Source organism: Macaca thibetana, chromosome 3 (assembly GCF_024542745.1).
Source record: "Macaca thibetana thibetana isolate TM-01 chromosome 3, ASM2454274v1, whole genome shotgun sequence".
Taxonomy (NCBI): domain Eukaryota; kingdom Metazoa; phylum Chordata; class Mammalia; order Primates; family Cercopithecidae; genus Macaca; species Macaca thibetana.
Window position 1 is genome coordinate 110,729,445 of NC_065580.1, and position 26,248 is coordinate 110,755,692.

General features: G+C 35.9%; 2 protein-coding genes across 11 annotated transcripts in view; one reads left to right on the plus strand and one right to left on the minus strand.

Annotated features, from left to right (window-relative positions):
• MPLKIP (M-phase specific PLK1 interacting protein) overlaps window positions 1–26,248 on the minus strand; it is an 811,813-nt gene that overhangs the window by 349,785 nt on the left and 435,780 nt on the right. The gene's annotated exons all lie outside the window — the stretch shown is intronic.
• The window catches only part of SUGCT (succinyl-CoA:glutarate-CoA transferase), a 772,786-nt gene that overhangs the window by 347,772 nt on the left and 398,766 nt on the right, over window positions 1–26,248 (plus strand). For all 7 annotated transcript variants that reach the window (XR_007724059.1, XR_007724060.1, XM_050783317.1 and 4 more), the window contains exon 11: window positions 733–830. Coding sequence is in view for 5 of the 7 variants with exons in the window: in XM_050783317.1 (XP_050639274.1) it covers window positions 733–830 (98 nt within the window). In the remaining 2 variants the exon portion in view is untranslated. The remainder of the gene's footprint in view (window positions 1–732; window positions 831–26,248) is intronic.

Sequence of the window (26,248 nt, forward strand, 5' to 3'; positions counted from 1 at the left end):
TTGTCCAAAGGGACTTGCAAGATAGATTTTCCCCTTATTGAGGAGGAGCAAAAGAGGAAATCTATAAAAGCATTTCTAGTTGGTATTACTTCAGGGAGATATATTAATAAAAAATAGTGATACTTCTATAAGAAGAAGATCTTTTAATTTGCTATTGTTTAAATGGTAAGAATTTGGGCAAACGTATTTGCTTTTACTTTATTTTAGCAGCTTTTAGAACATTTTGCATAGGACAACCTGGGAAGATCACAGTATTTTATTTACATGTGGAATAAATAAGTGAATATATCTACAAGGTGCATGTTGACTGTATACAAGATACATGTAGGTATGCACTTATGATATTGGTTTTTAAAATTTGGTCTGTTTTACCCAGTTTAGCATCTCTCTCCCTATTTCCTCTAAACAAGATTTTTTTTCTATGGTAATCTGATAACATGTTTCCTATATTCTCATATTTGGCATAAGACTTATGGGGATCTTTTGCTGTTCTCCTATATGGAAGAATATTTGCTTAAATGTAGTAAAAGCCTCTTATGAATGACAAACCCTTTCACCAGCATGATCCATCCTAACTGTGTGCTTGTTCCCTCCATATGTGCTTGTTGAGGGGCATAAAGACCAGCAAGGAATGTTCTTGAGAAGGGAGAGACAAGACCTGAACACTGGCACCCAGAGGCAGGTACAAGAACAATCTACTTCTTATACTTGAAAATTATTTTTCCCTTTTAGATCTTGGATTTGCCTGAGTTGATTGATGACTCCAAGTATAAAACTAACCACCTTCGGGTACAGAATAGAAAAGAGCTTATTAAAATATTATCTGAACGGTAAGTTTGGATCTTGTATTCATCCATTTAAGAATTAATATATGATAAGCATTTATCTGGTGTTTTGTGGGTTTTTTTCTTGGCTTATTTGAGATCAATTTGTAATTCTCTTCCATTTTACAAAACTGGCTAGTGGAGAGATTTTAAAGCTGCGGGTTTTTTTTTTTTGTTTGTTTAGAAGCACTTGAACACATTTTATATGCTTTGTTAAGTACTGAGTCATAACAATGATATAAATAAGAAAGTCACCATGACTTGAATTAGGTTGTTTCTCTGTGTCCTGTAGCTGTTTGGGTTTAGTTTTTCATAAATACAACAACAACAATAATAATTTAACATTATTTCATACTTTCATTGTGTTAAATGCTTTAGATACATTATCTCATTTAATTCTCATAATCATCCTGTGAGGTAAGTTCTGTTATTTCCATTTTACATGTAAGGAAAACAAGGCAAAGAGAGGTGAAACCAAGAGTTGGTTTGCATTTCTGAGCCACTCCTGTGAATCATGATGTTATTTCTGGATCTTTGCAAATGCCAAATTCTTCCATTAATGTCAGGTTATTTATTTGTAATACCTGTACCAATTTTTCAAGTTTGTCTGAAAAAAAGTAATTATTCTTACTGTTCCATGTCAGTTTCACTTTTTGTTTGCCTTTACATGTCTTCTGAATCTGTACAAATAGGCTTTGTGGCTTTTGTGGATCGAAATGCCCACATAAATTTTTCTTCTATTGAAAATTTGCTCTCATCATGCCAATAGATTAGGTAATTTTGTTTAAATACCATATCCAGTCTTTTGAAAAGGCTCATGTGTTTCTATGTAGTATACATCAAAGTTATAAGAACTAAAATTCTGCTGTTGTTTTTATTTTTGTTGTCTTTGTATTTGGGGATGTCTGTAGGAATATCTGAATCAACATTCATCTATCTATTTTCTATTTCCTGGATTTGAAATACTTTTGTAACTTTAAACACTTTTGTGATTTTAAACACTGCGTGTATCTTTTCCATGTGCCAAATGCTGTTCACATCAATAGAGGGACTGTGTGTTGTGGGACTGATAGACACAGAATGGGGGAAGGAGAACTGGGTGTCCCTGGTTAAATATAACTCTGATTCTACCGCGAAGCCCCAGAGCCCTCAATGACTAACTTTTCTCCACATGAGAATTGCCCATTTATTTCTTCTTTTTGCCTCTATGCCTCTCAATCATTTGTAATTAATATAGTTAATTGATAAAACTTTTTCCTTTCACACTATGGTTACCAAGTTTCAATAATAACCACTTGTGAGAACCTTATCAGAAGCTCTTTGATAATCTGAATAAATCATGACCATGCTGCAAGAAGAGTAGATCCCAAGGAAAATATGATACCTAGATTGGTTTCCTATGTTTTAAAACTTTTATTCCTTGTTAAATTCTGTAATGGAGTTCAACTGTGGAATGACTTTTAGTAGCATCTGTAACATACTCATTTCCATTTTCCCTCTTTGGTGTGAGTTAAATAATCTGCAACCTTCTTCTTTCTGTTCTTTTATATACAGAAGTAGAAGTTTCAGCATTTTGGTATTCGTAAGATTGTTATATTTTTGTTCAGACTTAACAATAAGTAAGGAATCAATGTGCAAGGAAGAGACTGGATTGGGGGAGGGGGTAGTCCTAGGAGAGGAAATTTCATAAGGAGGTCACATCATCATTTGTACTGCTGTTAAAACACAGACCACAGATAGAGCCCTTGGCTGCTTGGAGGCTAGCTTTTGTGCTCTCTTCTGCTAGTGCGCTGACATTTTTTGGTACTTTCTTATGGGTTGCAGTTCTCCAAGTCTTTTCTAGCATGTCTCTTCTCCTCCAAGGTAGTTCAAATAGTGATGATCTGGGAAGATTAGAATTAGAATATTGATTCATTCCAGTTTATAAGCTTATCATTTATTTTTCCAAACAAATAGCACTGGGATCATTAGTATTGTTTAGTGCTTGGCTTTGAGAAGTCTCTACAGGTTCTTTAAAATTTGTCATTTTCATTATAAATTCTGTTTTTCCAGTATTCAAAAATATTAGTGGTGCTTCGTAAATTACATGATTAGACATAGCTTCCAGCCTGGCATGCAGGGTCTTCCATAATCTGACATCACCTTTCCTGTCCACTCTTCTTCTAACATGTTTCCAAAGGACATCCCTGCTATAGTCACCCTCCCTATTGGTTTAGTTTCCTCTCTGAAATGCTTCTCAGGATTACCACTATTCTGAAACTTAGTCATGTTTCAAGGCCAGTTCTAGAAGCCTCTGTTCCCAGTCAGATGATGGCACCTTTAGAAAAGAAGGTTGTCCTTTTTGTGCTTTGTCCCTTGTCAAACGGAAGTACAATCAATGTTGGTTGTCATTATGAATGATACTGCTCCAGGGCCTTCTCAACATTCTTGTCTTGCTCAGCACACACATTGCACAGTCACCTCAGAACTTGCAGGCATTTTATTTCCTAACAAAAGTGTTACATTAGCTCACAGCCACAAAAAAGGAGCCAGGGAGAAAGGAAGGGGTGGAACCAGCCTTTGGTGGCTGCCAAGTACATGCCAAATAAGTGTTACTATTCCCACTTGATATGAAAATTCTGACATTTAGGGAGGTGGTCTCCAGGTCAGGCACATAGTGAATAGTTAGAAATGGGATTCAAAATGTAACACCTTTTTCATCTCTCATATTGCCTCCCTGAAGTGGCACATAAAATATGACTGTGTCCTTGTTTGTTTATGCACTCAAGAAATATTTATTGAGCACTAACTGTGTAGTAGGCACTGTTGCAAGCGTTGGGGATAGAGAAGTGAATGAAACAGACCAAGTGTATCCATGAAAAATAATGCAGGCCAGGACAAGGAAGAATGCCAGAAGTTAAGTGTGAAGCTGGGTTTTTCATTTAGCCTGGTCACAGAGGGCTTTTCTGTGAAAGTGACATTTGAGCAGAATCCTGCAAGAAATGAGAGAAAATGTCTGAAGGAGGCTGGCAGGCATCTGGGAGATGCATTCCAGGCAGAGTTTATGGAGTAACTCAGAGGACAGTGTGCTTGGATCTGGGGGAGCAAGAGAAGAGGGGTGTTAGGTTGGTTCAGAGAGAGTGGGAGCCCATGGCAGGCAGATCGTGTCATGAAATAATGAAAGCCTTTATGACAAAGTAGTTTATTAAACTTGTGAAATAAAGCATTTTTTTTGTGGGGGGGTGCATAAAATGGATTTGCTTATTAGCAACTTTTTTCTCTTTAACTTGAAGAGAGAGCATCAAGGGAGGGAATGCTCTACCTAGTAGAGGAGAGGTCAAAGCATTTCAGCAACATGGAGTCAGGAAGACCCTGTTTCTTACCTGGAGAGACCAGAGGGCTAGGTTGAAATGGTCTATGCTTCTCCTCCATTTATTCAGTCTCTCACGTATTCAACAAGCATTTATCGAACACCTACTGTGTGCCATGAACTGTTCTGAGCACTAGTAATATAGCAGTAAAATACAGTAAAGAATCCTTGCCCTCCTGAATTTTCATTTGGTAACCATTGCAGACTTTCTAGAAGACATTGTAGTGGTTATTTTTGAACTATTCCTTAACACTTTTGTTTCAGTGAGCCTAAGAAGTTTGTTTTCCATATTTTTCATAATAACCACTTTTTAAAAATTTCTATTTTGCAAAAGTATTGCAGTTACAGACTGTGCCTGTTACTCATTTATTGTATTTTTTAAACATGTTGATATACATGCTCCAATTTTTTAAATGTGGTTTGCCAGTCATTTCCATAGTAAAAACATAGTTTTAGTAACTGTAGCCACTCACAGATAATCGACTTTACCATGTGAGTCTATCGTGTTTTTGCCTGTTGTCTTCTATTAAACCTTACATCACAAGCACTTTCCTTTAATACTTATAGATACTTTCCTTGCCTGATATTTTTATTTTAGAAAATCTTTAAAACATGTAAAAATATGGAGGGATTCATGAGAGTGAATTTGCACAGCAGATAAGTTTAAAAACAAACTCTAGGAATGATGAACTCACTGTATTTGTTTTAAAAAGGTTTCTCCTCCTTTGTACCCAATTTGAAGACAGTGAAAACAGAAGCATTCATGGATTTTTACGAAGTTGGCGCTTGTAAATATACACGTGAATTTCCTATTGTGTTTCAAAATCTTCCTTCCAAAGTATTTTCCCTGAGCAATTTTTGAGTACTCCCCTCCCTGTCCCTTGTAAGCCTTCATTTATGTTTTTTAGAATCAGGTGATTCTGCTATGAAAAGTGCAGGCTTTTTTGGAAGTACCTACCAGAGTTGTCAGTCACTTACCTCACTTGTCTGTTATTCTTGCTAAGTACAGTTTGAAGCTACTCTCTGAGGGCGGTCAGCCTCGCTCAGGACGGCAGCTGCCTGTTTTGGTCATCAGCTGCGTTTTCCACAGCCAGCACACACAATTCCCCTCAAATGTTCTCAGGTGTTACTATTCCCCAGCCAGGGCTGTGAGCAAGTCTTTTTTATTAATCTAAAGGTACAAGACTTTCCCCTGGAGTTTGCCATTTTATCCAGGGTGTTGCAGAAAGTATGTTTACCCAGCTGCTAACATTGAAAACTAGGTAAAACTCAATCATGTTAAAAATCCCTAGCTAAAACAGAAGAGGAGATATAATGGAGACTAATCCAGCGCCAGATAAAACAATCCTCTTCTTTGCAATGCTAAGGAGCAACAAACTGTGAAACCTGTGCTACTCACACACCAGATCAGCATTTTTGCAATAGTTAGGACCCCAAGAGAGATATTGCAAGTTGTGAATTGAAACTAGGAAGAGAAGGATAAAGATGATGTATTAGTGTTTGGAGAGAAGTAATAGGAAGACATGACATGAGGATGAAGGAGAAGAGAATTGATGGAGAAAATAGACATAAAATTTATTTTATTCCCTCTCTCTTCCTCTCTTCACCAACATTTATTGGCCACTGACTGTGTACCCTTGTCCTGCAGATGCAGAGCTGAAAGATGAAGCCTGGGCTTTTAAGGAGTTCATAGTCTAATTAGGAAAATAAACTATTTCCAGAAAGCATTGATTTAAGTAGAGTGTGGAAATTACCCAGGTAATCATATGCACAGTGGATTGGGGAGCCCAGAAACGGAGCAACTCCTTTAATCTGGGAAATCAGGGAAGGCTTCCTGAAGATGGTGCCATCTAAGATAAATCTTGAAGGATAAACAGAATTAGGCAGGTGAAGGAAAATTTGAAAGAAGGAAATATTGATGTGAGTGTACTTTTGTAGCATGAAAATAAAATCATGGGAGAAGAAAAGAAGTACAGATGGTCCCCAGCTTACAATTCTATTTGACTTACAATTTTTTTAATTTGCCATGTGGTGAAGTGATACACATTCATTAGAAACTGTACTGTGAGCCTGGACAACACAGCAAGACCCTATGTCGCTACAAAAATTAAAATAAAAAATTTAACTGGCCCTGGTGGCATGTGCCTGTAGTCCCAGCTACTTTGGGAAAGAAACCATGCTGTGAATTTGGATATTTTTCCAGGGTAGCCATATATGCAGCAAAATACTCTGTTGTGATGCTGTGTGGCAGCAGTGAGCTGCAGCTCTCAGTTTGGTAGGTTAGGTGTATTAAATGCATTTTTGACTTATGATATTTACAATTTAATGAGTTTTATTGGGACATAACACCTTCATAAGTTAAGGACTATCTGTAGTTTGGAGAGATGCAGATGACAATTTTTAAACTGCTTTTGGAAAAATGTTACACATGTAAAGCAAGTATATGTCAATTTAGTCCTAGTGAAGACATTTGTAAAAAGTTGTTTACATTATGTCATCATAAATAAAACTAACAGCATTAAATAAGTTCACCTTTTAAAATACCATGGCAATTCCTTTAGTAAAATAAATATTTTTGGTTTTGAATGATTCAGTTTTTTTCTTAAATTAAGTTTTTGATTGTTAATTGTCTGTTTACTTATTTTCAGTTTACTGCATTGTGGAGTTAAATGCCCTATATCAGCCAAACAAGTATTTGTTGAATTGAATCAAGCGTTTAGGCTGGGTGCAGTGGCTGGTTGGGCACAGTGGTTCACACCTGTAATCCTAGCACTCTGGGAGGCTGAGGCAGGCAGATCACTTGAGGTCAGGAGTTCGAGACCAGGCTGGCCAACATGGTGAAACCCTATCTCTACTAAAAATACAAAAATTAGCTGGGTGTGGTGGCAGGTGCCTGTAGCTACTTAAGAGGCTGAGGAAGGAGAATCGCTTCAACCCAGGAGGTGGAGGTTGCAGTGAGCCAAGATCACGCCACCACACTCCAGCCTGGGTGACAGAGCAAGACTCTGTCTCACAAAAAAAAAAAAAAAAAAAAAAAAAAAAAAAAAGTTTTTTAGTTACTTTTCTCTAATTTGATCATTTTCAAAATTTGGTATCAAATTATTTTGAATAGATTTATACAAAATATTGGAGAATTGGACCTGGAACATTTCTTGGCTCTTGATGGAGCAATTGTAACTTCAAAGGTCCCTATACTGAATGTCAATGTAAAAAAACTGACATCTTGGCACTCTTAAGCCAATATGACCATTTCACTGCCCTGGCTAGGTCCTTCTGGGGCTCTCTACACCTTTCAAAAATATTACTTTTTTTTGAGACAAGGTCTCACTCTGTCACCCAGACTAGAGTGCAGTAGTGTGATCGTAGTTCACTTTAGCCTTTTCCTAGGCTCAAGTAATCCTCCTGCTTCAGTCTCCCACGTAGCTAAGATTACAGGTGCAAGCCACCATGCCTGCCTAATTTAAAATATAAATTTTTTAGAAAGATGGTTGGTGGGGTGGGGGAGTGGGGTTTCCCTATGTTGCTTTGGCTGTTCTTGAACTCCTGGCTTCAGATAATCCTCCAGCTCCGGCCTCCCGAAATGCTGGGATTACAGGGCTGAGTCACCATGCCTTGTTTCTATAGCTTGAAAGATAAAGTTCAAACCATTTTACCTGAACACATGCACCTCCCACCGTGTCAGCCTTGCCTGGGTCACACAGAGCCCAGTGCTACTACTTTTAATGTGGTCTGGTCTTTCAGTCCTCCATGTTTCCCCACATGCTCATTATTTGGCACTCAAATGATGGAACTTCTTTGTCTCACTACCCGCTATCAGTCCTTTAAAATAAGCACAAGTTTTAGGAGCTTTTCCGGTCTCACTAGTCTATTTCGAGCAGCCCCTCCTGTGTCGCTGCATCACAGCATTTACCCCACCTGGCTGTCATCAGTCATTTACTTCTCTTCCTCCTTGACAAGACAGTGAATTTCTTATGGCAGAGAATATATCTTTTGGATTTTTATTTCTAGCACCTATTGGCACTCAATAAGTGTTCTCTCAGTTAGTGAACATGTGAAGCAATGATGGGCAAGTGAACATGTGAAGCAATGATGGGCAAGTTATCCAAGTATGGCAGAACTGGCCAAAGGGAGAAAACAAGAATCCATGATGACAGGTTCTACAAAACAGAAAAGAGCAGTGGTAGCTGAGGACTTTGAATGAACTAGAGAACCTGTCTCATGGTCAGAGAATATCAGAAGATCTGAATTTGAGATCCTAGTCTTTCAGTGATCAGCCTTGAGCTTCAGGTTCTCATATATCATACACGTAAAAATACCTACATCACAAAGAGGATTAAAAAACAGAACAGACGGGCCGGGCACGGTGGCTCATGCCTGTAATCCCAGCACTTTGGGAGGCCGAGGCAGGTGGATCACAAGGTCAGGAGATCAATACCATCCTGCCTAACACGGTGAAACCCCATCTCTACTAAAATACAAAAAAATAGTGCACACCTGTAGTCCCAGCAACTTGGGAGGCCGAGGTAGGGGAGTCGCTTGAACCTGGGAGGCGGAGGTTGCAGTGAGCCAAGATCGTGCCACTGCACTCCAGCCTGGAGACAGAGTGAGACGCTAAGAAAAACAAACAAACAAACAAACAACAACAACAAACACAGAACAGGCATGAAAACAGCCAGCACAGTTTGACCGTGCAGCAGTACTCAGCCTATTTGAGGAAAATCTTTTTTTAAAAAAGTTTTAATTTTAGGAGTACATAGTGTACATCTATAAATTTATGGGTAGCATGAGATATTTTGATACAGGCATGCAATGTGTAATAATCATATCATGGTAGATAGGGGTATCCATCAGCCCACACATTTATCCTTTGTGTCTCAACAATCTAGTTATACTCTTTTAGTTATTTAGAAGTGTACAATGAAATTATATTTTACTGTAGCTACTCTGTTGTGCTAGCAAATACTAGGTCTTATTCATTCTTTCCATTTTTGGGATCCATCTAAGGAAGATCTTAATCCTGGAAAATCATAAACTTTAGTTCCCCAATTGTTTGCTTTAGCAAGTTATGTATTAGTTTTAAATTCATGAACCTTATTTCTAAGATTTTTTTTCTGCCAAACTGTAATTATTATAAGACTCAACTTTCACAATTTGTGTTTAGGAAAGTTATTTTTAACTGCCAATCAGACATCCTAATAAGGATGATATGACTAGTATTATAGTAGCAATTTACTTCTACCAAAAGCAAAGCATGACATTTTCATTAGCCTGCGTGGCCTTGTTGTAGGTGGATAAATAATTTATTCAACTTTTTGAAAAAATAGAAATAGCTCATAGGACTTAGGGATACATTTTATTTTGTACTAATTTCCTAATTAAGACTATTAATAGTGCTCATTTTCTTTCTTTTTTTTTTTTTTTTAACTGAAAGAGTACCTTAATAGCCCCTATTCTATTCCCTTTCAAGAGATACTTTTTTGCATTGCGGGTAATGAATTTAGAATTTGTGAACACTCCACTTGAGTTATTCCTTGCATTTGTGTCTATACTTTCATAACTAATGAAACACTTTTTGTGTGTTCCTTAATTGCTATCCTGTCTTAATAGCCTCCATGAAAAGCTTCAGCCTGTATCTTTAAGCACTTTAGTCAAATACACCCATGACTTCCCTGTGCCATTTTTATGTGTACGTTTTTCACTGTTTTATTTGGTGTCTCTAGCCTTCCTGAAAACTGTTGACTTTTAAGTTAAGTACTATCTGTAATTTCCTCATTTTTTATTTTCTCGTGTTTAATTTCTAACATCTGTGTCATCTTCCTTGGCCTTTCCCCCTTTCCTAAATCCTCAATTTTATTCCTCCCTCCTTCCTTTTCTGGCCTACCCCATCTTTCTGCCTCTACTCTGCTTTTCACACTTTGAACTGTTTTAAAATTAAACAATAAATGGGTATGATGTATTACAGTCCTAGTTGGATTTCACTTACTTGCATGAAGGCTTTATTGAGCACAAGGTTTCTTAGAGAACAGGGAGGATTTTTATCAGTGGTTACCTATATAATACAATTTAGAAGGCATGGAAGGAACTTTATTCCATGGAATTTAATTCTTCCTTACACATAGTTTGCTGATTTCAAAGCTTTTACAGTTAAAGATTTTGTGGGGGAGTGGGGGTGGGTTAAAAGTCTTTATACTCTTAAGTTTCAAACAGCACAGGGAGGGTTAAAGCTTGAACTCTGATTCCTTCGTGTAAATATATTTTCCCAGATCTTTGCCTCAGTTTAGATTTTAATGTGGAGAAAACAGAGAAATCATCCAAATACTGGCTGCTTAAGGTGAGTGAAGAGGGACGAAATGAGAAGCTGAGAGCAGTCAGGAGTCCCAGAGATGAAGATCCCCTTCCTGACACATTTGCCCAGGGCTGGGAGGTTATGGAAGTGTCTTTTAAATCCGATGAATTCCACGTTTCTCTCCACCTGGCAACCCTCCACTCTCCCATATCTACACGTTTTTAATATACATAGAGAAACTTATTGTTTTCGCCCTCTGAAACTTTTTGTGTTGGTCTAATATTCTTTTTTCCATATGATCACATTTTAAAATCTCTTCTGCCAACTTTTTTTTTCTGACTTCTATTAACATCTTATGAGGCTGCATTTCATAAGCTTTATATGTATCCTCAACTTACATATTTAGTTTATTGTAACCTCCTCCCAACCCCTCATAATTCTTTGAATCATATCATGGCATTCACTGCAGAGGGGCTAATTTGGATAAATGGATCTGACGTTTGGTGAGGGTCACATTTGTTTTCTTATGCATTCCTTGGCAGTGCTGCCATTATCAGCTAATAGATGGTCCCTTGTAAAATGTCTATATTTTATGTGGTACATTTTCTGAATGTTGGTTGTTTGGAGATAGATTTAAGTGGCTGTGTTTTGTTACTATAAAATCAGCCTGGAGGGTAAAAGAAAGAAAGAAACACAACTCTGGAAAGCATCCCTTTGGCTTAGAGAATGCAAAGGGAACCACTGCAACTCCAGGCAATCTCCTCGTGACCAAGGCTTTTTCCACCCTGTTAGGAGAATTCTTTGTGACTGAGAATCAAATGATGTCTTTAAGTGAGTCAGGATGGAATGGAATGTCATCTCAGTTTTTTTTTTGTTTTGTTTTTTGGTTTTTTTTTCCAAGAGGGCTATAAACCATTCCACACTACCTTTTAGGAGGAAGAATTAGGTGGTGGTTGTGGGATATTTATATGTTTGTATATGGAGGGGATGATGGTGGTGGGAGGGAGTCCAGTAAACTCTGTTTCCCTGGATAAAACATTTAATACCCTCGTTTCTCCATTGGAACTTAATGTGTATTTTTAGATTTATAGAATGTTAGAGTCCTAAACACTTGGGGAGCTGGATAGAAGTTTGGATATCATCATATTTAACCCCTTCCTAAGTGTAAGAACTTAGAATTAATAGAATCATAGGCCAAAGATCCCTTGAAAAGTGGTGGAAGACTCCACAAGTCAATGCTAAAGGCCTTCTTTTTTGGGAGGGGGAAGGTACAGTTCTCCAGACTTTTCTGGCTGACCTTGTTTCGCTCTTGACTTTGGAATTGGATGGAGAATCTGGAGTTTGACTCAGTCAAATCTGGTTTGCTCCTCGGACTCCCTGACTCATTCCTGTCCTGCCCAATTTCCTGCTTGCCTTTGGGTCAGACTGAGTTCTGCTCTGTACTTTGCCCACTTGGGTTCTATTCTTATCTCCTCTTAGCTTTGGCTCTCCAGCATGGACCTTCCTTGAGTCTTTGATTTTGCATCAACTGATGTTTCTAGTAAGGGCTGACTCCACCTCTCTCCCAGTGCTGACAGCTGACATCCCTGCTGAGTCCTGATTTCCACCAGCTGTTTAGCATTCTGGATCATTCCTTGTTGACCAGCTGCTTCTGGCCATCCTCACCTGGACAATCCGCAGTAGTTTTGGCAAGTTGCTCACTGCTTCCATCGCCTGACGGTACCTACCTTAGTTCTAGTTTAACATGTTTTCCCCAGTTCACATAGCTCATTGATGAGGCTCAGATTGGAATCTTCTGATTATCAATGTCTTTTCCATAGCTCTCACAGAATAATTGCTTATTCTCCTTTTCTCTAACTTCACATTTTATGTTTACAATATTCCTGGCTAGGAAAAGAAACTAAGTGAACAGTCTCTGTCTCTGTCTCTGTCTCTCTCTCTCTCTCTCTCTTCTCTCTCTCTCTTCTGTCTTTCTCTCTCTGTCACACACAGAATCATATGTACACAACTTAAATCTCTAAATTTATAAATTTACATTTTCCTTTTTAAATGATTTTTCTTTCCTCTATTGTGAATTGTTTTTCTTTTCTCATTTGCTAACTTTGGAAAGAGAAAAAATCCAGACATTGGAATGTCTGAGTTTATTTAAGTCTCAGTACTCTGTTCAATTTAATGAACGGAAACAAAAAAGGAAAATCAAAATGCTGGCCTGGATCTTCGTGGCTCCGGGATTGGCCCTTTTTGGTGGCCGTTGATAGATAATGTATTTGAAAAATAGGAGTAATTGTTGGTTTCAACTTACTTTTTAAACACATCAAAGTATACAAGCATGCTCTAAAACACAGAAATTTGGAATTATGAGAAAGTGAGAGAGAAATTGTGAAAAACATAATTGTATATAATTTAACATTCTGTTATCTAAAATAGAGGATAAAATGGGTCTCTGAATGCACACTAACAAGTACACGTTGTTTACTTAAATGGTTATATTTCTTAGACTAAAAAAAGTACTAAAATACTAAATATAATATTAAAATAATAATATTTAAAATAAAATTTTAAACTCTATACAAGTTATAGAGTTAAGCATCTGACCAAATATGAAATCAGTGTACTTGCCTATATAATTGAAAATGTAATGGAGAAGAGATTCTATGCATAGTTAACAGCAGCATGAAATATAATGTGTCTAGGGATAACAGTAACAAGATGTGTATGGGGCTTACATACACAAAACCTATACAACTTTCTTGGCTAGGAAGACTCAATATCATAGTGAAGATGTACAATTTTCTCATATTAACTTTCACAGAATTCAGAACACCATTTCAACAGGATTATCTTCAGAATTTAACAAATTCTAAAGTTTATCTTCAAGTATACATGAAATTGTTTTTTAAGTACTGGAGATAACAATCCCTGCTATATAGTAGAACAACTCTAATGTTAAAGCAACATAAATAAATTGAAAATATAAGGTGGGGAATATATTTCCAAGAATAACTACTGGTAATAGTAGTTATTTTACAAAGAGACTATTAAAATAGGTCAGTAAAAAATTATAACAACTTCAATGTATTAACTTGAAATACTTCACAAAAGCTGAAAACATAAGGTAAAATTCATGTATGAAAAATATTGTCTTACTAGAAATTAAATATAACCAAATAAAATGGCTGAAACATGTTTTTCTCTTTTTAATCACTCAAATACTTATAAAAATGAATAATAATTAGTGTTGCCTAAGGCATAGTAAGACATACAGGTTCATTCCCTGCTGTGCAAAAAGCAATTGCTCAATAGGCATATAGAGCCTTAAAGTGTCATTCTTAGTGACTCGATAATTCTATTTTGAAATATTCATTCTTGGAGTCCTGGGTAAATGTCTTTAGAGGAATCAAGATAAAGACAATGATAAGTACACAATCGCAGAGTTGTTCACAATCATGAAATAGCACAAAGCACATACACATCTGGCATTAGAGAAACAAGTAAAAACTTATTTTGGAATATTCTGTATTCACTAAAAATTAAATTTGCCACATATTTTTCATTGTGTGGGGAATGCTTATTATATCATACTAATTTAAAGGCACAGTTATAAACTATTCTAGCAATCACATAAAGGAATAGCACCAAAGAAGGAAGTAAAGCTAATATTAACCATGGTTGTCTCTCCATAGAATTATAGGTAATTGTTTCACACCTTTATGTTTCTAACTGTTTTCCACGTTTTTAATGTGAACATCTCAGTAATCAATAAATTGATGAAGCTAACAAATATCTTTGGAATATACATCCATTTTTAAGAGAGCAAACCACATATTGCCTATAATAATAATAATAATAATAATAATAATAAACTCAGGGATCTGACATAGCTGATGAGCACTATCAGCAATTTTAATAATAATAATAAACTCAGGGATCTGACATAGCTGATGAGCACTATCAGCAATTTTATTTGTAGCCTTTAGTCATTGAGAGCCCATAATGGCACAGAATATAGAGGTCAAAATATAAGTAAGAAATAAATACTATTTATGGAAATGACTTCTGTTACTAATTCATGTTCTTGACTTTCACTTGTGTGAATATCAGTGTCACATGTGTCTTTGAGTATTTTCTAGCTTTTATGTTACTCAGGAGAAATGGCTAAATTCTTATAATAATGTGTTATACAATTGACTTATTTTCAGTTGTAGTTTTCTTCCTTACAAATGCATTGAAAAATTTGTATATTTTTCTTTCTTTGATTTTTCTATGGGAAGGAAAGTATAAACTCAGTAAGAGGGAAAAGAACCATGTTTCTTGTTTGTATATTACAAAATGTTTCATTTTTCAGTGGGAGAGTGAATGTTCTGATGAGACACAGTCCACCAATGACTTCTGCCATAAGTAGCCGAATCCACTAACAATTTATGCATGCTTTTTGTGGTTGTTTACTGTATTGTTCAATAAATCTTACATACTTATTTTAACAGTAACCATATGAAGCATCTTAAAGCAACATGCACATGCAAAAACTGTACATTTGAGAAATGTCAATCATTTTATGATAGCTGGTTACATTATTTTTACTAAATATATCACTTTATCCCAATAGCAATAGTAGTTGAATGTAATATTTGATTGAAATATTATTTTTCAGTGCCTTAAAGTTAAAAGTTAAGATTGCATTTAGTATACTCTCTTAAGTAGCGTTTATTTTTCCCACTCCATGTTTCTAAGCCTAAGGTGTGTCTGAGTCTGAAATGTTCCTTCTATAGGTAAGTAGCACCCCTGCATGACTGAGTTACTGATAGTAGTTTTGACCCCCTCCCAAAAGTCCTCTTAAAGTTAGAAGAGTGTGACTGTGATCCACAAATGCAGTAAGAGGATTTTGAAAAAAATGGTGGCATGATTTAACCAAGGATGAGTAATTGTTTTCTAATTTGCCAGCTCAGTTTGAGTTACATGTTTGAATGCAAGTAACCCCCTTGGGGCATATCCAAAAAGAAATTAATTTAGGAACTCACTCAGAATTTATTGCAAATTGTCTAGTTTTATAATTTGGTGCCTGGAGTCCAAGGGTGGCTGATCGGGTGGGTAAGAGTCCTTGGGTGGCTGACAGGGTAGGTAAAAACCTAACTTTTACTTGAGTAAAAGTTTACTCCTGTGTTTCAGAGTTTTTTCATCTGTAAATTGGGGATAATGGGCATATAATAGTAATTCCTATCTTTAAAATTGTCGAGAGAATTAAATGTGTGAATACAGTAGAGTGCCTGGCACATAGCAAGCACTTGATAAGTACTACATGTTGTAGGGGTCTGCCAGGGCAGCAGCACAGTGTGATGTTAGTTAACTTGTCTTGAGTAACAGTTCCCTTAATGAAGTTTTAAGTTTTCACTCTTTTTGGAAGCTATGTGCCACGTTGATTTGCATTAGGTGCCCACCACTAAATCACCTTTTAAAGAAAACCCTGACAGTTCCTGAACCTCATTTCTCCTGTGCCTTCATTATAAAGTAAATTTTTTATTCACTCTGTTTAAAATAAAATCATCTTTGTTTAAACCAACATGATTGTGGTCTCCGCTAGCTTCTTGTTTTTCACAAATCTGACCAACATGACATCATCCAAGTCCTTGTTTGGGTTCAGCAATAGACACCATTCTCACTACCTGAGATTGAATCTGAAATCTCTGGTTGTATTATTTGACTGCCTTCAAATTCACACATTTGTGTCATTATGCAAACTACATTTCTCCATCTTATTCACAAAGATATTTTGAATAACCTTGTTAGTACCTTTGGTGAAATCCAGGAATACTTTGTCCATAGTGTATCCCTCATATACCTGTTTAAAACCAAGCAAAAAAGAAAATGAGATTGGCTTGGCATTATTTGCTTTAAGGAAACCATATTGGTGACTAATTCTTACTATTTCCTTTTCTAAATTTCAAAAGAGTACTTTACAATCTTTCTTTCAACGAGTATATATTGAGCTTGAACTCTGCGAGGCATCATTTCAAATCCCAGGATTTTTCCAGGAATTAACATCAAATTTACAAAATCCAGTTTCCACATCTTCAAAACGGGGCAATATGAGGCATATTACAGGATTGTTACTATGATTCAGTAAGAAATATGTGAAAGCACCTAGCAGAGTGTCAGAGCAGAGAGGTGCTCACTACTAAGTCAGTTTCCTTTCTCAGTTTCAGAGAGAGTGAACCCAAATAATTGATCTATAAATCAGTCTATCAAAATATCTATCAATCCATCAATTGGTTGTTTCATTCATCCATCCATCCATCCTAAAATTCATCCACCCTTTATTGCTCACCTCCTCTTTTATTGAGGTGGTATAGCAGGGTGGGTTGGGGTAGTAAGAGCATGGATTCTGGGGCTCATACTGTCTCAGTTTTAATCCTGGCTCTTGCTGACTCTGTCATGTTGGTAAATCATTTAAACGCCTCTGTGCTTCAGGCCCCTTGTATATAAAATGGGGATGATAATAGTACTTATGTTATAGGGATTAAATGTCTATGTGTATGTCTGTGTCTATGTCTGTCTATGTCTTTGTCTATGTCTATGTCTGTCTATGTCTATGACTATGTCTATGTAAAGTACTTAAAACAGTGCCTGACACATAGTATATGCCATAAAAATATCAGCTGTCAAATGTCAGGCTCTGTTCTGGTGCAAGGCTATGTGGAACAGGGAACAACTGAGGCTGTTTCCTGCCCCACAGTGCTTACATTTAGCGGAATGCCGCATACTCTCTATCAAGCCATGAGACTGCTTTAATCATCTGCCATTTTTTTAAAGGATTTGGAAACTGTTGAGGAAAAAAATATATGATGATGAGGTAAAAAATTTCTTTACAAATTGTTTTTGGAGTATGTATATGCATAGTTAGATATAATCATATGCACATACAATTGTGAGTTCTGTTTTTGCATTTGCTTAACATTCTTTGTGTATATGGTATCAAGTATTTTGTGTACATTGGCTATATTTTTTACTTTAATTGGCTCATATACTATCCGGTTGTATAAATATTTCATAGTATACTAAGGGATTTTGGTTTTTCTTTTTTGGCATTTAGGGCATTAAAAATTTTTATTATTAGAATGTTATTGTCATGAGAATATTATTATATTGAATATTACTGTGCAAATGGAATGATTCAATCAAACTGAATTAAAAGATTTATAGTTCTAATTCTTTTTTTTTTTTTTTTTTGAGAGAGTCTCGCTCTGTTGGCAGGGCTGGAGTGCAGTGGCACAATCTTGCCTCACTCCAACCTCCACCTCCCAGGTTCAAGAGATTCTCCTGCCTCGGCCTCCTGAGTAGTCCCTGTACTTGGAGTCCTCCTGGGACTACAAGCACATGATACCACGCCCAGATAATTTTTGTATTTTTAGTAGAGATGGGGTTCCTCCATGTTGGCCAGGCTGGTCTCAAACTCCTGGCCTCAAGTGATCTGCCCTCCTCGCCCTCCCAAAGTGCTGGGATTATAGGTGTGAGCCACTGCGTCCAGCCAAATGTCGATTTTTAATATCACAAACAACATTCAAACTAATTTTTGCAAATGAGAGCAATCATCTTAGCCTTAATGTGTTTATTCTTCAATTAATATAGGGAAACAGTATTTGAGATAAATTACTTCCACATTTCTCATAATAATGCTATATGTATAGGAAAGATAACATCCTCAAGTCCAATTTTATTGGATTTTATTATCATATTGTATTATAGATTAATATTTATAACATATTTGAATTATTTGAGTGATAGTTCTGTAAATAGAGATATCATCTTTAGGAGTTATTTAAAGAAAATGAGTAATTTAACTGAAACAACACTAGTCTGGGTGGGGTTAGGGAGGATGGACAGAGAGCAGCAAGCCTGGGGAGCTGGAGTCTTATTTAGAGATTTCCAAAAGTGACTTCCTTCCGAACATAGTAGTATTTCCTGGAAGAGCACTTCCTGTGCTGTATACATGCAGAAGAGGGTTGCATTACCTCTCTTCTGGGTTCCTCGGGTGGAATGACATTGTCGGTAAAATTTATTCTACCTTTGGAATCTTTTGGAATAAAAAATAAGGTTTACTATCTTATGCCTCTCTTCTGTATTATGTACAGTTAGAAAATAATGTTTCCATTCGTAAGACTAATTTATGCATGGAAGGCAGCAAATGAGAAAATGGGTAAATGTAAAGCAGTAAATTTTTATGCTTCATTTGAAAATTTCTTTATTTTAATAAGTTTAAATTAAATTCAGTGGGGACATATTAAAAATAGGGTTTCAAAACAGAAAAATCAAAGAGAAGTTGTAGGCTTGTATATTCTGGCATGTTGCTTTCCATTACCATATACTTGAATTTAGATTATGTTTGATAATATTGCTTAGAGTCTGAATGTGCAGTTGAAGTGACTTTAGCTTCATTATTAATCTTTCCAGTATGTCAATAGAGAACAAATAGATTTTAGGGCAAGAAATCTGACAATGGCATCCCCAACAAATTATTTTTGGGCTTTTTTTTCCCCCTTTAGGAGAGAGGTTCCTGCTGTGTTGCCCAGGTTGGTGGGCAGAGGTTGCAATCATAGCTCAATACAGCTTCAAACTCTTGGGCTCAAGGGATCTTCCTGCCCAAGCCTACTGAGTAATTGGGACTACAGGCATTACAGGCATATGCCACCATGCCTGGCTGATTTTTTACAATTTTTTTTCTGAAGACAGGGTCTTGCTTTGTTGCCTAGCCTTGTCTCGAACTCCTGGCCTCAAGTGATCCTCCCTCCTCAGCCCCCCAAAGCACTGGAATTATGGGCATGAGCCACCATGTCTGGCCTCCTAATTTCTATCTAGTACTTACTACCATGTGCCAGGCACAAAAATAAGACTTTAATTTACATCACATCTATTTTACTTAACCTTCATGAAACTTGTGCGAGATAGGAATCATCATTATGTGCTTTTTATTGATGATGAAACTAAGGCTTAAAGACTTAAAATACTGTGTGATCATGATGGAGACAAATGCTGGCTCACCTATTTAAAGATGCATTGCTGGTTTTTTTTAAAGATGTATTTAACAAATATTGTATATACTTAAGGTGTGCAGTGTGATGATTTGATGTACATATGCATTTTGAAGTAATCACCACAATCAAGCTAATTTACACATTTTTCACTGCAGCTGGTTAACACTGTTTTTGTGTGTGTAGTAACTGAAGATCTAAGCTTTTGGCAAATTTCAAGTACAGAATAAAGTATCGTTAACTGCAGTCACATTGTTTACTACATCTCCAGAACGTATTTGTCCTCATAACGGAAACTTTGTACCCCTTGACCAACATATCCCCCTCCCATAATCAAATCTAATATTAATCTAATCCATGTTAATATACTATATAATGTCAAATAAAATCTATTCGATATATATGGAGTTCCACATATATATGAGGTCATATAGTATTTGTCTTTCTGTGTCTAGCTTATTTAACTTTATATATTGTCCTCTGGGTTCATCTGTGTTTCAGCAAATGTCAGAATTTCTTTATTTTTTATGACTGAATGATAGTCCACTGTGTGTGTGTATGTGTACATATATACTCACACACACATGTATGAATGTCCACCTTATTTTCTGTATCTGTTTATCCACTGATGGACAGTTGCTTAGGTTGTTTTCATATCTTGGATTTTGTTAAGCATGCTGAAATGAACATGGGAGTGAAGATATCTCTCTGAGGTACTGGTTCATATATTTTGGGTATATAGTCATGTACCACATAACAACGTTTCAATCGATGACAGTCTGAATGTAGCATAGCGGTCCCATAAGAGTATAAGAATGAATTTTTATGGTTTCTTTTCTTTGTTTAGATATGTTTAGACATACAGTATTCATACAATAACATGCTGTACCGGTTTGTAGCCTAGCAGCAATAGACTATAGCTTATAACCTAGGTGTGTGGTAGGCTGTTCCATCTAGGTTTGCGTAAGTACACTCTATGTACTTGTTCTTATATGATGAATTACTTAGCAGTGCATTTCTGTGTTAAGTGATGTATGACTGTATACCTAGAATTGAGGTGGCTGAATGACAAAGTAGTTCTATTTCTAATTTTTGAGCAGCTTCCCTGTTTGTCAAAATGGCTGTGCCAATTTACATTTCCACCAACAGTGAGAAGCATTCCCTTTTCTCTATGTCCCTACCACACTTGTTATTTTTTTCTGATAGCAGTCATTATAAGAGATTTGAGGTGATAGCTCCCTGTGAGTATGATTAATATTTCCCTGGTAATAGCGAAGTTGAACACCTTTTTATATATCTGTTGGTCATTTGTATGTCTTCTTTTATGAAATGCTAATTCAAGTCATTTGCTTATTTTCACATTGGGTTATTTATTTATATTTGCTATGGAGATGTATTAGTTCCTTATATATTTTGGAAGACTATCCCTTAAATATATGGTTTGTAAATATTTTCTCTCATTCTGTACATCATCTCTTCACTCAATTGATCATTTTCTTTGTTGTACAGAGACTTTTTAGTTTGATATAATCTCATTTGTCTATTTTTGCTTTTGTTGTCAGGCTTTTATGGCCATAATCTAAAAAATTGTTTCCCAGGCCAATATTAAGAAATTTCCCCCCATTTTTTTTCTATTAGTTATATGGTTTTATGTGTTATGTTTTAATCTTTAATCCATTGTGAGTTGATTTTTGTATACAGTGTCAGATACAGGTCAAATTTCTTTCTTCTGCTTGTGGATATATAGTTTTCTCACCACCATTTATTGAAGAGATTGTCTCTTCCCTATTCTATGTTCATGGCATCCCTGTGATGATCATTTCACTGTAGATGCATGGATTTATTTCTGGACTCTCTATTCTGTTCCATTGATTTGTTTTGATTATTGTAGTTTTGTGATCTATTTTGAAATTGGGAAGTGAGATGCCTCCAGTTTTGCTTTTCCTGCTCAAGTTTGCTTTGGCTGTAGTCTTTCATAGTTCCATATAAGCACAGTAAAGAATGCTGTTGACATTTTGATAGGGTTTATATCGCAGATTACTTTGGATAAAATACACATTTTAGTGATATTAGTTCTTCTAATCCATGAACATAGGGTGTATTTCTGTGTCTTCTTTAATATTCTACATTAATGTTTTCTAATTTTTAGTGTACAAGTCTTTTAATTTCCTGGTTGATTTTTTTCCCCAATTGTTTAATTTTATTTTTTGTTACTACTGTTCATATAACCGAGTAATCTATTGGAGAATAAGCTTCAGACCACAAAAGTGCCTGAAGAGATAGCGATCTGTAGATTGGTGGTGTGTTTACTTGATACGCACATACATACACCCAGAGACACACACTCAAGAATGGCTAAATAAGAGTCAAAGAGTAAGAACAGAATATGCAGTGAGCACATGCTTTATGTAGACACATAGATATAATATGACCATTAAATATGAGGGCAACATAATCAACATTTTTTAAAAAATCAAGTCTGGTGCTGTGGCCCATGCCTGTAATCCCAGCACTTTGGAAGGTTGAGGTGGGAGGATTGCTTGAAGCCAGGAAGGAGTTTGAGACTAGCCTAGGCAACATGACAAAACCCTGTCTTTACAAAAAATAGAAAAATTAACTAGGCATGATGGCGTGCACCTGTAGTCCCACCTGTTTGAGAGGCTGAGCTCTGAGGGTCACTTGACCCCAGGTGTTTCAGGCTGCAGTGAGCTATGATTGCACAATTGCACTGCAGCCTAGGTGACAGAGTGAGACCCTGCCTCAAGAAAAAAAATATATAATGTTTTCTATATGTGGTAGGATAAAGATATTTATTATGTAATTATTATGTATATGATGTAGAATAAAGCAAATGAGAAATTGTGAGATACTCTAATTTTATCGTTACCTGTGTCCTTGAGAGCCAGAAGTATTCTAGAAGTTCTGCACATTAAAAACCACCATCAATAAAAACTTAAGGTAAATACAAAGTTGTTCTAACATACTTAATATAAAAATCATCTACACATTTGTAAGAAAAAATAATAACCCAATAGAAAATTGTCAAAAAGATATAACCAGGCATTTTGTAAAATAAGATGTGTAAATAACCGTAAGCATTAGTAATCAGTGAGATGCCCCCTTTTTCCCTATCACACTGGAAAGAAAATCAGATCAATGATAAAAATGAAAATACCAAATTTTGTTGAGAGAAACTGCATATATAATGTATTTGACACTTACTCTTCTCATTGAGACCTTCTTAAGTTACCCTGTTAAAAAGTGCAACTCTTCCCAAAGGGCTTTATTTTTCTCCTTGATTTTCTCCATTGCAATGCTACAAATAATACAGATTTTATTCATTTATCTCTCCTTTTGGCCATCTTGGAGATGAGGATTTTTGTCTATTTTGTTCACTGCTGTAACCCTACACGATGCCTTGCATTTAGTAGGAACTCAATAAAACTTATTCAATGAATAAATAAAATGTTTTAAAATTATACACATTTAAAAGATTTCCCTTTCCGAGAATGGATCGTAGTGAAATAAGATCATGTATAGAGCTTTATCTGCAGTGATGTTTATTGAAGAAGTACTCAGAAATTTTAGGAAAATAAAACATAAATATCACAGGTTAGCTCAAGTAACTTACGATAGACCCTTATAATTAATATTCTTCAGCCATAGTAGGTAACTATTTCTAGACCAGAACATATGACTGCTAAGTTTAAAATGGTTACAAAACATAATGATCACTTCTTAATTTTATAAATATACATTTGTTACAGAATCATGGTATGGAGAAAAGAATAAAAAGTAAACATTCACATTTATAGAAAAAAGCTAAAATTATGCATAAACCAAAATTATTTCTATGTGGTAAGGTTATAGTTGATTTTATTTCTTCTTTTGTCTCTGTTGATATTTACATTTTTTTTCTTTAATCATTTGGTATTACTTTACCAGTAGTTCTTCACAAAGAGATCCTAATTGAAAAGACCTATTTTTTAGTATAAGCAGTCTCTGGTGTGAGGTGTGACCAGACCTCGGTAATATGGGTAACTTTCCTATATCACGTTTCCATTGACATAGCTTAGGTTGTGTGGACGGTCACAGTAATTCTCGTCAGGCCAAACCATTGTAAAATATGATCCACATTTTATTCAAAATCTGTACAAAAAACAGTTTACGTCTGAACTGTGAATGATAATTAGTATCGACAAGAATTGTTAATGTGTTCGTAATAACTGTGAATCTTAATACATTAACCTATATAACTGTTGTCTTTACGAGCAAGTTGTATGTAATGTACTGAGCCATCTTGAGACTGAAAGCAGTGCTTAGATTCCTTGTTGGACTCTTACTCCATCTTTTGTGTGGCCTGCAAATTGACATGCAGACAATGGAGAGCTCATAAATGCTAGGGGGAGAAAAGATAACTTTAACCATAATTTATCAGTAATATGTAGAGATAATTCCTAAGAGGAAATAAGATCTGAGGAAATTACAGGAAATATTAAATCTGTGATTCTGTTTACGGTAGAAATGCCGACCAACAAATTCCAGCTGTTTCTCTGTGGGTTACAGAAGTGTCACAGGCCTGTTTATAGTTACTGAACTGTAGACTTGAGACTGGATCTTATGGAGCCTTGTTGGTTTGATTTGGATTTACTCAGATTTGTCCAAAGGGACATTTCCTATAGGTAATGCATGTATGGAATGCACCCTGTACCAAGATTTTGTTTCTAAAAACTTCTCTAGTGTCTTCCCCTTTCCTGCCAACAGTGTGCCTCCCCACAAATGTTAGTGTAGTTTTGTTTATTTAACACTTATATAGCACTTACTCGTACCGTGCACTGTTCTGAGCACTTTCAAAGTGTTAATTCATGTAACTTATCGTAATAAGTTTATGAGGCAGGTACTATTTTTTAAACCAACACAAAAGTAAAAACCTTGAAGGACAAGAATAATAATTTGTGGAATTAAAATAGCTTCTATATGAAAAAGGTAATTAAAAGAGAATCTATAGTCGAGGAGAAGAAATTTGAAATTTGTGTAACTGATAAAGGATTTGTTTCTAGACTAGTACAAAATTTCCTGTTTCACCGAAAAAAAAAAAAAAAAAAAAAAAAAAAAAAAAGCAAGACAACCCTCAACATCTGATGACCTTTAGTCCCATGAAAAGATACTTAATATCTCCAATTGTGGGAACTATAAATAACCATGAGCTATACTATTCTCCCTCTATCAGACAATAACAAAAGTTGGTGAGAATATGGAGCACGGTATAAGTAGTGAATGGCATCAATTATTTTAAAGTGCAATTGGGCAAAATCTAATATAGCTGAAAATGTGTCTTGTTTCTGACTGAGAGGCTCCGCTTCTTTCTCTGTCTACTCTTAGGAAATCACTGATAAGTAAATGATATTTACTGTTACTATGCACTGTGCTAAGCAATTTACAACCATTATAATTTCCTTAGAACAAATGAGAAAATTGGAGCTCAGAGAAGTTAAGCAACTTGCCCCATGGTCACAACACTAGATTATGGTTAAATGTCAGGCTTATGTTCTCAATGAATTTTATTTATTGATTTACTGATTATCTTCCATACAAAGCAGCAGTGTGTAGTGAGATGGGCTATGGGCCTGGAATGTAAAGACCTGAATGTGAGTATCTTAGTCCTTCAATTTTTCATATTCCAAATAGGAAGCATTTGTCTTTTCTCATAGCATTCTTGAAAGAATCAGTTCATAAAATCGTTGCCAATATTATGAGGCATTTTGGAACTATTGGGTGGATCAGTGGTTAGTCGGGAAGAAGTCAGGAATGGGTAGAGCCTAGGCAATACTTCCAGTGCTCCCAAGTGGCCTTGGGGGCAGACAGTAGCTCAATTGCCAGTGGCCTAAGGGTGTTCCTATATGTTAGAGTTTGTTTGCATTTTTGTTAATATCTAGTGAGTCTACCCTACTGAATAAACCTAGAGAAATACCAGTTCAAGATCTCATCCTCAGCTAAGAGATTTGAGCCTTCAGGTCCAGACATTGCCCTATCTACCTCTCTAAGCCTCAGTTTCATCAATCATGAAGATCATAAAACTCATGTCATAGGAGGACTAGAAATAGTATTTCTTGTGGTGCCTGGTACATAAAAGGCTTCAGTTAATGTAGCACTAAGATGCTGTATTTTATATACCTACTCCCTTTTTAAGCCCTCTATGGGACTGGTCTTTAGCAGCACATCACTCACAGAGCTTTGTGTGGTCTACTCTCATGAACTTCACCACCAGAAGTCAAGCAGTAGAAAGTGGTGATTAACACATGAGCATTGGACCCAAGATAGAATTTCTGCTTGGTGCATAATGTTTACATGAATTTAAAAGGTTACTTATACTTTCTAAACCTTGATTTGCTTATCTTTAAAGTGAATGTAATGATGGTATTCATACTTACCCCATAGGATGTTGGAAGAATTAAATGAAATAATGTGTACTAGTAAAATGTGCTTAGCACAGAACCTTGCACCTACTAAATGCTTAATAAATGGTTCATTTGAAAAAATGTTAATCTTAATTAGTGAAGATTTTTATGAAGATCCTATTGATAATCGAGCTTGTTACTTTAACCCAAATCTATTCAAAGCTCATGTGTATTGTAGCACACTTCCTATGTTTGTTTGAAGACTTCCGGTAACCTGACTGCCTGTGAGTTTCCTATTACTAGTAATATTTTAAATATGCATTAGACAATTACTTTGAAGGAATGTAGAAAACAATGGAATTTTATAT